We start from the raw sequence: 16,063 nt of genomic DNA, 5'->3' as shown, positions 1-16,063 counted from the left end.
CTTATGGGAGGTCGTGTCAGGTAACCTTTGAGATTGACCAATCAGACCACTTCATACCAAATCGCGAAAGTGGACATTCGCAGATACCTTTTGAACTTTTTATCTCGAAAAGGTTCGTACCAGAACGATTCCGAATGCTATATAGGGTACACTCGCTTCCGGATGACGTATGTACAACGGTGAGTAAACAGTCACTGAAAATAGTGTTTTTGGCAATATTCAAGGATGTCATCTTGCGGAAATATTAGCTAATGGTAACCATGTCTACAGAAAACCCAAAGCGTATATACTGCAGGTCAAATAACTGTTATATGCGGATTTTTGTTTGTGGAGGGATCAGTGACCAGAATATTTTGAAAGTCCTTCCGATCCCTAAGTAGTAGCTGATTGGTTAAATCTATTTAACCGCCTCGCGTTTGATTGGACGGTGATTGGTGATCGCTCAAAGGTTACCTGACGCCACCTTCTACTAGGTTTTGTTAGACTCGGTGGTGGTGTGTAACGAAATACACTGAAACTAAGTTTACTTAGACTGATTTATATCGAACTCTGAAACATCTCCACATAAAAATGGGAACATCAATCAAATGGATTGCACAGATGTACAAACTGTGTCAATTTGTAGGAACAAAAATGTGAACGGCAATATCTATGTGTAGAATATAACGTCCCTTGGGCATTATGGAAACATAATCCCATTCCCCAAGGGAAGAGGGCTTCCTTCCATGATGCCTAGGGGTCATGTTATATCCAGCTTGTAAACCGACCGAAGATATACTTCAGCTATCATTAACATATTTGGTATTAACTGTTGAAATCAAGTGGGATGAGATTGGAAACCGACATCTCGTCTTTACACGCTCAATGCACATGCCCTGCTCGTACTACCCGTCTTGTGAGGAGCATCGGTTCATACCGACTATCTCGTTCTTCACAGCGATCATTAGTAGCCTGGTGGATGAAACCTCCAAGCCAGTTAAGTGGAGATTTGCGGTTTTGAAACCAGATGTCGGCACTAACATGCTGAAAACTGTCAATAACCTCATTTTACAATCACTTTCAGTGATGGCAAGACAAATTTGTATCAATCTTCAAAACAAGTATTAATTCAAAGTCAAATGCTATTCCTCAGAAAATCCCCAGGCCGAGGGACAATATTGAAGTAATATCCCGGGGACAGTAGGATGATATTAATATAATATGTCCCGGGACAGAGGGACATTATTTAGATAATGGCCCGAGGAAAGAAGCCACCAATACTGATCTGTCCAGATCCCACAGCTGTTTGATCCCACAGTTGTCTGTTGCGGAAATGACGTTTGTGACCATCTACGTGGGTAGTTTTGGTGTCTCACATCGTTAAAATGGTGTTTGGTTTCGAATTTTTGAGTAATGTCGCACTTAACAATATTACAGCTATACGGCGGCGAGCTGTAAGTAATCTAGAGATTAACTTGAGCATTGGTCTACACGGTGACGTGTCCACCAGGTCAGCGAGCCTGACCACCTGTTACAAGTGTCCAAGAGCGTCTGTTGTGGTTGCTCTCGGGTGGTAGTTCAGGATGTTGGACAAGAGTCAGAATTGAAGCAGTAGCCATGTTTTATTAACAGTGTTCGTATTGTTTGGTCGAATGATGGTCAAAATGGTACATACTGTGGTAAACATATGACAGAACGCAGATCGGGACCGAATGACCAATGTTCCCAATGTGGAGGCCCGCTCTGCCACTTGCATTCAGAAGTCGGACGGCAATTCTTCATGGTTGGCAAGTCGTAGGCGGATTGACGACCTTGGCCAACACCCTGACCAGCCGCACGATCCGCCCACTTCTGTCGATGACCTGGTATACCTGCTTGGATCCCGTGGCTGGTCTCCCCCGACTGACAATATCAATCAGGTTTTTATACACTGGGCCATTACGAGACATTGTGCAAGATCACTGGCCCATGCACATGTACATGCGTAAGATTCGCCGACGTAGGAATATGTATTGATAGCGTCTAAGGATTAAGGGTCTTGCCCGGAGGGGAGTAATAATAATATAATACACCGACTGTTTGCTGAATACATTACATAGACAAAGAGAATAGAATTTGGGTGCACTTTGGACATATATTGAAACTAACAGAATAAATGAAGTTTTAAAAAAACCTATTGGAATGATTTAGTCTATGACACATGCATGAGCTACTGAAGACCGGTTCTAACATGGGTCGTGCCAAAATGAAGCCTGGGAGGTGGTTAACTGATGGTGCCAAATCTTGTGATTATGGGGACGTTCAGTGATTCCATGCGTTGCAGCCATGGCAGACGTCAGAGACAAACAACACTTTCAAGGTATACGCTAGAGGCAGCTTTCAGCCTTACAAGTTCTGATTATTTTGAGTTGGGTAAGAAAACCATCCAGCTTACCTTCATAATGGCCAATCCATTCGTCAGAATATTCTCGATCGTGAGAGATGCTAGGGTATTCAATTTAAGACGTATGTAACGTATTGCCCCAAATCAACTGTACTTTTTAGCAAAGTCAGCGAGCAGTCGTCATTAAGACAATTCCTATGTTTGAATCACTGTAGTCGTGTCGTGGTTCTGTAAGGCGCGCAAACACATCGCAAACATATTTTCTGGAATGACACAGAATCACCCAAAATGGTATCATTAGGATAACCCAAAGTCAACCTTGTGTGTGGCCTCCATCGGTATCGATGACGGCGTTGCACAATCTGCACAAGGAATGAATTACCCGGGTGGTGAAGGCCATAGGTTCTTGAATCCACACCTTGCATTGTCTGCCTTGACTGGAGGTCATTCAGTCTTTGAATCTCGTCCCAAACGTGTTCTATTGGACTTCAATCCGGAGTGAGTGCAGGTAACTGCAAGGTGTGGAAACCATGTTGTCATAGTGTGAGGATGAGCGTTGTCTTGCTGGAAGATGTGATTCCTGTAACGTCCAAAATGTCGTACAACGTGAGGTCTTATGACTTGGTCAATATTGCGAGCATCATTTTCGCATCTTGGACCAAGCTTCTGGAACACCACGGTGTCAATTAACTGGTTCAGACCATTTGCACTCCACGCAACGATGCGTAGACCACCCCACGAGTCTCTTTCAACAATACACTTATTGTTGGAAAAAAGTTCGCCCTCACCATACTGTCAATCTGGCATCTGGCAAAAGGATGCCAATAAAAGGTTCTGGAAACAGTTGTGGTCTGTACCCGGCGAGTGTAACCTGGAGGCACCATGGATCAGTGATTATGACCATACAATGCATGAGAAAGTAACAACGTCGTTTGTATGTTACATCTCACCAGATTGCCTGAAATGTGTCATTAAAAAGTCCAAATCTAATGCAGCTCCAGGGCCTGATAGCATTCGAAACCGGTATTGGAAACTGTCCCCTTATGTCCGAACACCATTACTTCACTGTTTTAACTCTCTTGTGGACCCAGGTGATCTTTCTCCATGGTTCTGCAAAGGTCGCACAATACTCCTTCCCAAAAAGGAGACTTGACTGATTCCCAAAACTTCCGCCCTGTCACATGTTTGAATGCTCAATACAAATTATTCAGAGTGGGATTGTTGACAAACCTCGTGTATTTATGGCTTATCGCCTGATAGGTGTTAAGTTCAAATTGCATGTCGTCAATTATTGAAGCTGTGTATTGCATATTGTTTTTAGGAGACAGGCAGGCAGACATATACGTGTAAATAAACCAGACATTGAGCTTTCTCTGTGATAGAGGCTGCTTTTTTATGTAACGAGTAGATTATTTACTTGTTTGTGTACTCGACCAAGATTAGACTACTGCTCAAGACTCATACTCCGGGCATGCATCCTGCTTCAAGCTTCGCGAACGTATTCACTGCGCATGCGTTATGGGCGCAGCGCAGCTGTTGAAACCACTTTTTTTCCCCCAGCACTGTGGGAAATTTAGTGAATCGTTTGAACTCTGATTTCGCGGGCTTTTTTTTCATCGCGTTTTTTTTCAAATTTATAGGTCGAATTGGCATTTTTGATAATTTGTTTCGGTAAGTGCATACCGATAGGTATCAGAATCTGCAAAATTGTGTTTTACGTTGCATGTGACCTTTTAATTCCATGCGAACAGAACCGAAAATAAATATTTTTACTCCTGTGGAGGATGTTTACTGTACAAGGAAAGCATTTTGAGAAAAATAAGAGCAGACCCAAGGTGCAATGGTGAAATAAAGTCCATGCTTTAAAATTCGGTAAAATAAAGAACATGTATTTTGAATCCCACTATAAACTACACTCACACCGAATTCAATAAATGGCCTAACTATTACAATAAATTCAATTATAAAAAAGAAAAATGTATACGTGCAATGGTCAAGTCATGATAAAAATTAAAACATTTCAAAGCTCTGAACATATGAGATGAATACCAAGTAACAATATATTTACTAAATTTTATTATAGTTTGAATAATAATGATCCAGTACTAGTTTGGGAATCTCTTGAATAAACTCAGGTGTCGTTTTTTAGACAAAGCTCTTTGAAGACTCTGATGCCGATGAAAGACAAACCGCGTTCATTTATTGAAGACTTTCAAACATATATGCAGCTCAGCATGATGGTGGCATGTTTTATGTAATTAATAAGGAAAGCTAAGTATTCTAACGGCGAAAAAATAACTATGATTCAAATACAGTGGTGTGAATGTTTTATTGAAAACATAATTTGTAGTCATTATCAACATTTCATGATAACAAATCCATAGCAGCTTCACTGACAAAACCTATACTGTTAAATGGAGACTGAAATACGCACTGTAAAACGAAAGATGTATAGCAACTCCTAAACAATGTCAATGTCAGAGGCAAAATGAATGATTAAAAACAGCCACGGGGCACCTCAACATTGGACCGACGGAGATAGCGTTACCGTCTGGTTCTGGAACTGTCATGGGCATCAAGGATGAGGATAATGTATATATTTTAATGGATATACAACTTCTTTATTCTGTCTAGACAACGTTTCGACATGACTATAATGTCGTTGTCAAGCAAGTGATACATGAGAAGTAATTTTGGGTGATATATATACATGAGATGTTTGGACAATAGATGGGGGAATGAGGCGAAAATGAGTTGTTATTACAATGGAAGAGGTTGATGGAAGCCAGTAGATGATGTACATGGTTATATACATAAGGGATTAAGGATGCTGATTGGCATCCATTAAGGAGTGATGTACACTGATGTTTACATAGGAGATAAGGTGTTGTTGGGAAGCCAGTGGGGGGATGGATACAAGGGATAATGTATAATAGCTGGGTAGGGTTACAATGAATTAAGCGAGTAAGTGATGATAGGGATTGGGGGTGAAATAGCCTTCGTCTCTGTTGACATATGATAGACGGGGTATCTTCTTTGGGTTTTGAAGTCAGCATTGTTCCTCTCGATGAGCTTGGTGGTGTTCATCATGCTTGCGTCGCCTACACAGAATAAAGAAGTTGTATATCCATAAAAACGTCATCCCTCATCTACCTAATTTCTAGAATGCCCACGATCAAAGACGTTGTCGTGGACATCGTTACATCTAATTCCAAACATGTTCCTCGGATATGCGCTGAGAAACAACCAGCCATAACACAACAGTATAGCAGTGTTCTGCTGCCTCAAAAGGTTTGTTTCAACACATTTGTGGTTGGGCGTTTCCATACTGCAACGTGACGGTATGTCTTCGCATTTGCACAGTAAATTCTCGAAAGATGCCTCTAGCAAATGGTGTTCTTCTTGTCACCATACACGATTCCACTTTCAGACACGAGCATGGCTACGCAGATGAAAACTAGAGTAGATAAATACATCCTACTTAAAAGATGTAAACATTTGCACATTCTTGGCGTGTCAAACGGCGTAGCAAAACGAATTTTATCACTCTACACTGAAATACAGGTGATGAGTTCCTGAGCAGTTTAGTACTGTTCCTGCCACAAAGTGGGTATTGTCGCAGATTCAAGGATGGCAATAGGTGAAAATGATTTCAGCTGAAAATCAGCTGAGGGGTCTCGGGGCCACAGGATTTTCGCGGATTCGTGGAAAATAGCCATCCCTGCAGATTGGTATTCATTCAATAGATGCGACAGCTGAATCTGCATTGGTTGTTCACGTGACGTCAGTCGTCTAGTTTAAGTCATGAGTGTTGACTGTACAAAAAGATGTTCTGTCTCAGCGTGCGAAATAGTTCCAAATTCAGCAATTCGCGTTAGTTATGACTAAAAGTGACTGGACCACAAATTAACTCACTAGCCCGAAATTTGAACGTAATATGATGAGACATCTAACCAGGCCATAATCTTCCAAGACTTTAAGTGTGTTACTTTAACAGGTCGGTGAGAGTGATAATTATATTTGCAAAATGACCCCATTAAAAAATCACTAGCCAGTCGGCGAGTGACTTGAATTTTACAGGCCTGACAGGACTTTTACAAGACACGGGCTAGCAGGCTAGAGGCCATTTCGCTCACAGTTCTGTCTCGATAAGAATTGCGATGTCCATCATGATCATTTTTTATCTCAGCACACGGACAGACACTGTTTTTCTGTTGGGTTTTGTCCAAGCTTTTATTTATGGTTTCAGGAAAAGGATTTTGAGAGCACCTGATTCCTGTAGTCATTACATGCTGTTCACATTGTCAACTTTTCATCAAATAAACTACCGAATGTGGCGTTTGGTCACTGAAGCATTGATTTGTGGAACAGGTGAAAGTTATCACAGACAGATCAGTCCAATAACTCCATGAAAGGACTCCGCTTCGTTAGAGGGTTATGCCAAGTATGCTTTGGGTTCAGACGACGTGACCCGTGCGGGCAACGGGGGTTATGACTTACTTACGCGATGTCCGTCCCATTATAACATCAGGCCCACGATACAAACGGCAACAAATCATCAAAACTGAACTCATACACACCAAAACTTAACAAAATTTTCCATAAGAGTAAAGAAACTTCTGTAACTGCATCAGTATCCTTTAAAACCGAGACAAACGCCCTTTAAAGGATAACTAATCGTTTGAAATGGAAACAAAGCTCGCGCAGATCGCCCGAGAACGATCGCCGAGCGTACAAACCGGCAGTCATTACATCCCGAAACGGCATAAAAATCGTAAAATGGCGGTGAGAGGAGACGAATTGGCTGTGTCAAATATGATTTTCATCACCATGAGTTTAATCTAGAAAACTTGATATCGGGATGTAGAGCATCAACCCCGTTAAAAGCTTAAAACCTATGTTCACACTTCTCAGTGTCAAGCTTGCCATTCTGCACGTGGTTCTTCCTTCGGCCCAGCAGGGTTTTGTACTTGGTTGTCAACAGTGTGAAGTGCTACTGTTTCCCTTCAGCTTCGTAAAAAAAATATTTACATTCACATTCAACCTTAAGATAATTTAGTTATTTGAAAAGTTCGCAAACCGTTTGTATGGTAGGCCTGAACATGGTAGTTGTGTGTCATGGAATAAAGCATTGGCGGAACCACCCACCCACACAACCCCTCCTTACCTTGAAAATTCCTGGAGCTGCCTGTGTTAAGTGTTGGTGACCGAAAGGGGCACTTGGTGTTTGACAACAACCTACACCCCAAAGCATAATGAACTGTGGACACATTTACATTCAGATACAAATTACGGAGATATCAAGTTGTGATATACAGCTTGTGGGTGGTACAGGGAAGAACATGTTTCTTGATATTGCAATTCTCCCCACTATTGCTTAAGGTCTTCACTAAAACTTTCCATAAATTTGTAGGATTTTGACATCTGATCTCCTCTTGCTTGACCAAGAGGTGTCTAAAATTTGCTAATTGAAGCTCAGTGTTTCAGTATTTACAAAGTTACTTCCGCTTTAATCAGAAATGGAATAGCCATGCCATTTTGTCTCCTGTCTCCATTTTTTGTACTTCTGGTATGACCGCAAAAAATTGAGTTAAAAAGAGCCCTGAAACCCCCATGTTAGGTCAAGATCCCTTTGATCTCCTTGTTTAGCTTTCTCTGTCCACAGTTTACCCCTAAAACAATTTGACTTTTCTGACCTGATGATTGATGCCATAATCAATGGTACAATTGACTAGGAGTCCACATATGACAAACAACTGATCATGTCAACAGTATAGATTTAATGGTTGCACAACAATTTGAGAACATCTTTTCCATGTTAAGTAAAAGTACTGTACATTTTAAACTGCAATTACAACCTTGAATACCTCTAAGAACCTACCTAAAAAAATAACTTCTTTGGGCTTCTTTGGACTCTCCCCTCAACAGAGAACATGGTGGTACAAGCTAATGTATGAAATAGCCGGCTATAGTATAACAAAGTTTGCTTGTGTGTATTACAGCCTAGCTCAGGAAAAGGCAGTAGGTGATAAGAGGCTAGCTCCATGTTTGCCTCTTATAATGGACCAATGGCTGAAACACTGGTACATGCCTTTCTATGGCTAACCAGTGAATTCTTTCTGGTTAGAGTCTTAATGTCAACTAACCAGTTCTCATCAGATCACACAGTGCTTTTTGTTGCATAACCAGTTATACCGAGTGGCAATTTAGGTGACTTAAACAACTCTTTTTAGATCAACTGGTATGGAAAATTGATTGCCTTGTTCAGAAGAAAAAACAGTGCCCTTCAGCGCATCATTTACAGTGCTTTCAGCAAGTCATTTACACATCAAACTACAAAAGGAAGCACACTGAAAACCAAGAAGGATGTAGTATTGTGCAGGTTGGCAACTGATGATGAATACTGGATAGTGTTGACATTCTGAGCAATATGACCATGAACAAGGAAAATGGCATATATACTAGCTGTATCAGGGAGGAGATGGTTAACAAGTCCAGGCCAGCCAACTGGCAGGCAGGTGATACGTTTTAACACCTGGTAGCTACAAATCACAGAGCTTAGTAAGAGCATTAACAGTAGGTAAGGTATAACAGTCTAAAGGTCACAGTCTTGGTATTAACAACAAGAAGCCCAAAATATTTTTTTTTGTTTTGGAGGCATGCAACATAACGAGAACAATGATAAGAGTTTGAATCAATAATAATATCTATAGAAGTGCAATAATTCATACATCAACATAAATAAACTCTTCAATTCGAAGACTTGAAAGGCTCTAAGCAATAACAGAGAAACAATTTATTTCTCTGGTTTCATAAATACTGTGTATTATCAATACATTAATTTACAACTAGTGATAAACAAAACGTTAAAATAATAGTAGTAGTTAAAACATGAGGATATTGGGGACATTGTTTGATCCTTGCAGAATGAGCCTAAAGGAAGCTACCATGATTGTGTGAGTGATGCAGAGGAAGGATGAGCAAGATAATCAGCAATGCTGGTAGGGACAGAGAGGACTAGACAACAACAGGGTGCCCTGCTCAAGCAGAAACAGTCAACATTACTATGAGCGTGGCACCATGTTGTATCTAATTACTGTTTCTGGTAATATTTCAGCTGTCAACCAAATCAGCCAGTTGTCTTGCCCATCTTACCACTTGCCACTGGGATGTCGGCCCTATGCATTGTCTAGGATGGGGGACGGGGGTAGATGGGCGAGTGGACATTGGGATCAACACTCCCCAGGCTGGGGCTAAAAGAGGGGAGGATGGAGACCCACTTGTGATTTCTGTTTAATTTTCATTGCTTAATTTTCATCAGTATCACAATTTCATAATCCATGGTTATTTACATGCATGTTATCAGTTTGTCAATGATGTTATTATATTCTTTCTCCTTGAAGGCTTATGTTGATCTCTTTTTTTTTGTGTATTTTCAAAGACTTTTTTTCCACCGGACAAGTATTTTGAGGATGATCTCCCACGTTAGACATTCTGCTAGGCCTACCAGGTCGGCCTCAAGGACCTTGCTTGGGACATTTTCGTCACCACCGCACTCAGAAAGCGAGCCAGAAACAAAACAGGAACATACATACATACCTTAGTCGAGAACAAGACCATACCAAAGTCCACAGGGTCAATCAACATAGTGGATGCTACCAGATACCATGTACACTGACAACAATAAATATTGCAACCAATTATCCACTAGCAAAACCATGTGAAAGAATATCAACACCTGAATGTAATGTGCCAACCAATCTATATCCAGTCAAAAATGGATGACTGAGCTCTGTAGCTGTGACAGGCGAGAAGGCAGGCAGGCAAGCAGGTGGATGGATGGATGGATGGACGGACGGATAGACAGATCCACATCTGCTGCCAGCATACAACCGAACAGAGCTACATCCAACAAGCACTGACTGATGCACTGGCAGCGGACATCAGCATCTGGCTGACCGGCCATCCATACCTCCCCTAGTCAACAAACTGACCAATGCTTGTGTTTACACTATTTAGCCACAGCTCCCATCAAAGCAATGGTTCAGTCAGTAAAACAGGGAGTGTTGTGATAGCCTCTATCCAGCAAGCCAACTGCCACGTTCTTTATATCTAGCAACAAATTCATATCAAGTGTTTATAGCTTCCCATATATTAAGTCTCATTCTGTCTGTGTACAATAATTTACAAATCCCAATCCATCGTTCAACAACAACAAAGTAACAGGGTTGCTAAGAGCATAACAAGCATTAAACCTTGTTGTCCATAACCACACTATTTAAAACCAAGTATTACTACATAACTGTAGATACTCAAACAATGATGGGAAGATAACTCTCCTCGTAAGTCAGTCACCATTGACCAGTCCAAGTTGCAACGACCGGACAGATAGACAGAGCTGACTGCCAGCCTGGTAGCGACAAAGGAAATGTGCTTAATAATCACCTTGAGTCCTACATGGATGATTTGGTATCAAACATAAAAAAACCACACCTGAAAACATGAGCATGACAATGGGCAGTGTAGGCAAATGATGAATGATCTCGCTGCAAGCCTTTTTGCCAACTAGGCACTCAATATGTTACAGCTTGGCTTGCCTAAAGTCAAACACCGTTAGTTGTTTCAGTGGGATGTCATTGTCATATGGCTTCTGACAGCAAAGGTTGAACCTTCAGCGGTGGTTAGAAGGTAGCCATAGTCTTAGTTGTACTTGCTATCATCTCCAGGTGAACGGCTGCCTGTCCTGGTGGTCCAATAGACAGCCCATTGCCTTCAACTTTTCTTGGACTGAGATACCACTGCCGTTTATGTTGTTACTGCCGGCGACCTATCCATTCTCTGTTGCTGCAGCTGCTGATGCTGTTGTTGCTGATGATGCTTCACGTTACTTCTAGTGGACACCAAATTAGAGCCAATCTTGACAGCATAAAAAACTTTATGAATGCATTATCAACAAATAGTGTGCTGTGGACCCCTGTTAAACTGTTCATGCCGCAAGTCCTCCTGCTCTCAGTAGTAAGAAAGGTCCACAAACAAACGACATACATACACATGACGTGTGCCGGTGCTGGCTAGATCTCTAGCCTGTACAGTAGTCTCTTGGACACTGACAATGACGGCAGACATGACCAAGCACATTCCCTCTGTCACACTGGTTGGTTAGCTGTTGAAGAGTGTAGCCACTACAAGCGCCATGTTGGCTTATTGACTACCCTCCTTCTTCCCAGATTTGTCAACAAACTCAGACAGGGTGTCTCGAAACCTTGCCCAGGAGCGCTCTGGAATGGTGATGGCAGTGCGGAAATTGTTTCTCACCTAAAACAGAAAGAGCAAAAGTGATGTGTCATAGAGGGAAATTCTGTCAGAGTGCACATGCGAAAGATAAAAAGCTGCATGGTAGGTATACATCAACAAGTCCCTGAAAATACTCACAAGCCTTCATTACAAATGGCGAACTAAAATTGTTATGGACATTTCTGAAATCAAAAACACAAATTTACCTTGTGAACTGTAGCAATTAATCCTTTGCAAATGATATCTATCATACACTGTGAATGTGTAGAGCAACATCAAACTTAAAACAGAGCATGTGTGCATGAGATGTGTGAAAGTGAACACCTTGATGAACAACATGTAATATGTTCTGTAGGAAAGAAGTAGTTCCGGTGATCATGCAAAGCAGGGAAGGGTACTGGGTCAAGTACAGGTGGAAGGAATATGAGAGTTAGTCTGTGACGAATGTGTACTGCTAACTACAGATGACACTTTGTCAGTCTCCCATACTCTGTTCCACTGGAGTATGTCCTAGCCACAACTCAATGTCAGGGTGTGAAACTGTTTGAACACCAGAAACCTGTGTGTGCATGTCAGCTAAGATGCATGATGAGACAACTAGAGGTAATAGACAGAGAGAAACAACCCAAATACGGCCTGGTTACCTGAGGGCTTGACCTAGACATGTAATTCCGATCAGGGACAACCTGAAATGAGATTAACAGCTTTTAGCACTCGGTCACAGACTGTGTCTAACTGAGTCCGCATGTTAGCATCATCACCTAGGCTATGTAAGTTGCCCACTGGCATAACATTAGTTGGGACTGTTGGCTATTAGGGGTTTCTTATCATAGCTGACATGTATACACTGGCTGTGTAGTGGTGATACCACCAGCTCGTGTTCAGCACATGTAGAGCTAAATGGACCATGTGGACAAAGCAAACATATGACCGAGCTTATGTCAGGAGCAATACAGCAGAATTTTGGATACAAAAACAACTAAATGAGATGGACTTTCATGCATCTAATAATACTGGCACCATACACAAAGGCCCAACAATGATGATGAAGACAGCCATAAAATGGTGATGATATGACAAGACTTGCGATGATGTATGATGATACTCAGGATATCATGACTCGCTGCATAGTGACCACAAAGAAATCATCAACAGGCATCAACACATGGCTACAATATAGGACATAAAGAATAAACAATCTTAACTGCAATCTATTGTCATCGTCAAGCACATGATTCCCATAATCTATATATTACAGAGTAACAACATTCCTTGATTAGATCATAATTGTTAGTCTTCAAAGATTTCTAGACCATGATTCCCGAGGTACTACTGATGGACGTAAATCATACATATATTATTATATGCAAAACATTTGATAAAATAGAGGTAGTGTCTTGAGTAAATCTCAAACACTACCATTAAGCAGTGAGGGCTTGAAATAAGCACATTTTGAAAAGGCAACCAAAAAACATATTTGAATAAAAGAATCTTCAACCAAGATAGATAGATAGATAGATAGATAGATTCGCTCATCTTTTTCTGGTGTCATGTTCTGACAATGACCAATTCTTTCATTTAACAGTTTCCATTATTTGTCAAGAGTCAGATCAAACAATAAAACACCCAGGCTCACTGTACCAAGCCTTCATAACAGCCAAGAACATTCTAGCAGACCCCATCCTGACCACATCAGCCAGCCAGATAGCCATGAGCATGTAATCTTGTCAAAATGTGGTAGGGATCTGTGGATGTTTCTTACCTCAGATACACGCATGTACACCCCTCGTCGGTTGGAGCCAACATCAAAATAGAACATTTTGTTTTCTACTCGCATAGACCGTGACTCTGGCAGCTCACTCTGAGGTTCTGCAAGGGAAATCCACTTTGATCTGACAAACACTGTGGGACAAAAGCATATAAATAGTCTTATCTCAACTTAAGTTTTCAAGTAGTCACGGTTGGCCTATGCATTTTAAGTCAGAATACCCAATTGTCTAAGGCGAAATAGATTTCTGTTATACAATTCTGTTTAATGGAGGCTAAGACCAAGACTTCATCATAGCATTATCTAACATGATACACTGGGCAATGCAGTGGCAATACCCAAGCTTGCCAAAGTAGGTGTTCCAAAAAAATGCAGAATATTCTTGTGTCACTAACAAGACACATGACACTTATGATTTTTACTGTACACACACCTGAAACATTATATTTATGCTTTAACTGACACCAGTTAGTAAGTCAAGCTATTCAACAAGAATATAGGGATACAGAAGGATAGAAAAGGTCAATTAATGTTCAAGGTTCGTACAAAATTTAAAAAGAAAAAACATTAAGGCTTTCCCAGTCTAAGTAAACTTAGTCTCAGTACTTCTTGTCACAATCCACTACTGAGTCTATCAAAAAATAGGAGGTCGCGTCAGGCAACCTTTCAGATTGATTAATCAGGACACAGCTTATCAAATCATGAAAGCAGACATTCACAGATATCTTTTGAACGTTTACCTCAAGAGGGTTTGTACCCGAATGATTCTGAATGCTATTTTTCCATACGATTGCTACTAGCTAATGCACATGGTGGACGCTACAATACTGTCAACAGTGAGTAAACAGTCACTGAAAATAGCATTTCTCTCCATATTCAAGGATGTCAGCTTGCGGAAATATTAGCTTATGGTAACCATGTCATCAGAAAGCCATACCCATATATACTGCAGGTCAAATACCTGTCTTTTATGCAGATTTTCGTTTACCGAGGTATCAGTGTCGGTGACTAGCAAATGTTTCATGTCCCACCAAAACCCTTAACAGCAGCTGTTGTCTGATTGGTTAAATCTGTTTGGACTTCTCACGCTTGATTGGATGGTCATAGGTTGCTCAAAGGTTACCTGACACAACCTCCATCTAGGTTTTGTTAGACTCAGTTGTGGAGCAAAACGAAAAGTACTGAGACTAAGTTTACTTAGACTGGGTTTTTCCAAAGCATTTCTGGGCAAAGTTAAACCAACAATAAGACAAGCAATTATATAAGTAAACCAAATTAAAACAAGAGTCATCAGAAAATGACATATTCCCCCGGCCCCACATGTTTGAAAGGACAAATCATCTGACAGTTACTCATTGTTTTTTTTTAACTAAGTCTGAATTGTTTCCATGGAATTCATGAAAATTATAAATGGCATATATCTGTAATCAGCAAAGTCACAATTTCAAGATCTGTCTCATATATCTGACAATATCTGTTGAAAGATATGAAATGGTTTTCGTGTTGTGCTCTGGGAACGAAGCCCATCCCTCCATTTTGAGACTAAGTCCAAAACGTTTTCACAGAAACCGAGAAAACAATAAATCACAAAAACCCATACACAGCAAAAGGCACCACTTCATCTTCTGACTGATATATCTACCAAGTTTTGCAGAAAAATATTAAACGGTTTTTGAGTTATGCGCTGGAAACAAAACACACCTCTCTCTTATGAGACTAAGTCCGAAACGTTTCCATGAAAACCAAGAAAATAATAAATCACAAAAACCTGTATATAGCAAAAGGCACCACTTTAGGTTCTGATTGATATATCTACCAAGTTTTGCAGAAAAATATTGAACGGTTTTTGAGTTCTGCTCCAAAAAAGAAGCCCATCCCACCATGAGACTAACAGCAAAATGTTACATGGAAAAACCAAAAAATATAAATGTCCAAAATCTGTAAATAGCAAAAGGCACAACCATAGGCTGAGATTACTATATCTATTAAGTTTGGTCTAAAAATATTGAACGGTTTCTGAGTTATGCTCCGGAAACAAAATGATTACAGACTGATGGACGGACGGACAGACGGACGTGGTGTCGACTATATCCCCACCGCATTACATGCCGGGGGGATAATAATTACAAGCAAGACTTCTGAGCACTGTTAAGTTTAATCTGAAATTCTCATTTCAGGTGTAGTGTTGGTTTATCTATGGTAGTTCAGGAACATTTCTGAATGTTATACCAAGGGAAGTAACACCAAACTTGCATTGCATCAGACACACACAAAGGAATAAACAACCGCTGCAAGGGCAGCAAAATTAATTTTTTGCCATGCTTTCAAGTCACTGTCCAGGCTTTTGAATGCAAAAATAGATTTTCCAAGCTTTTTAAGGCCAAATGCCACAATTCCAGGCTTATTCAAGATTGTACGAACCCTGATGTTGGAAAAGGATTACTGTTCTACAGAGAAAGTAAGGCAGTAAGCTACAGTTAAGGAAATTCCATACTACTTTAATGATATTAATTTACTTTTACAGTAACACATATACTACAACTACATAAACAGATACATCTATCAGGCACAGAAAACAAAGCCATTAAAAAATTTAGTTACTTATATGAAAATCATTAGTGTCGTCCTAGCCAAAGAAA

At 40.5% G+C, this 16,063-nt stretch overlaps 1 protein-coding gene across 8 annotated transcripts in view; it reads right to left on the bottom strand.

Annotated features, from left to right (window-relative positions):
* Window positions 1-8,122: 8,122 nt before the first annotated feature.
* LOC137262164 (transcriptional activator protein Pur-alpha-like) overlaps window positions 8,123-16,063 on the bottom strand; it is a 42,199-nt gene continuing 34,258 nt past the window's right edge. For 4 of the 8 annotated variants that reach the window (XM_067799944.1, XM_067799945.1, XM_067799946.1 and 1 more), the window contains 3 exons: window positions 13,419-13,525; window positions 12,301-12,342; window positions 8,123-11,677 (listed from right to left, as the gene is read on the bottom strand). In XM_067799944.1, coding sequence (XP_067656045.1) covers window positions 11,564-11,677; window positions 12,301-12,342; window positions 13,419-13,525 — 263 coding nt within the window. In that variant the 3' untranslated portion in view covers window positions 8,123-11,563. The remainder of the gene's footprint in view (window positions 11,678-12,300; window positions 12,343-13,418; window positions 13,526-16,063) is intronic. The other 4 variants (XM_067799949.1, XM_067799950.1, XM_067799951.1 and 1 more) reach the window with 2 other exon arrangements.

Source organism: Haliotis asinina, chromosome 14, assembly GCF_037392515.1.
Source record: "Haliotis asinina isolate JCU_RB_2024 chromosome 14, JCU_Hal_asi_v2, whole genome shotgun sequence".
Taxonomy (NCBI): Eukaryota; Metazoa; Mollusca; class Gastropoda; order Lepetellida; family Haliotidae; genus Haliotis; species Haliotis asinina.
This window is presented reverse-complemented; position numbering and strand designations above follow the sequence as displayed.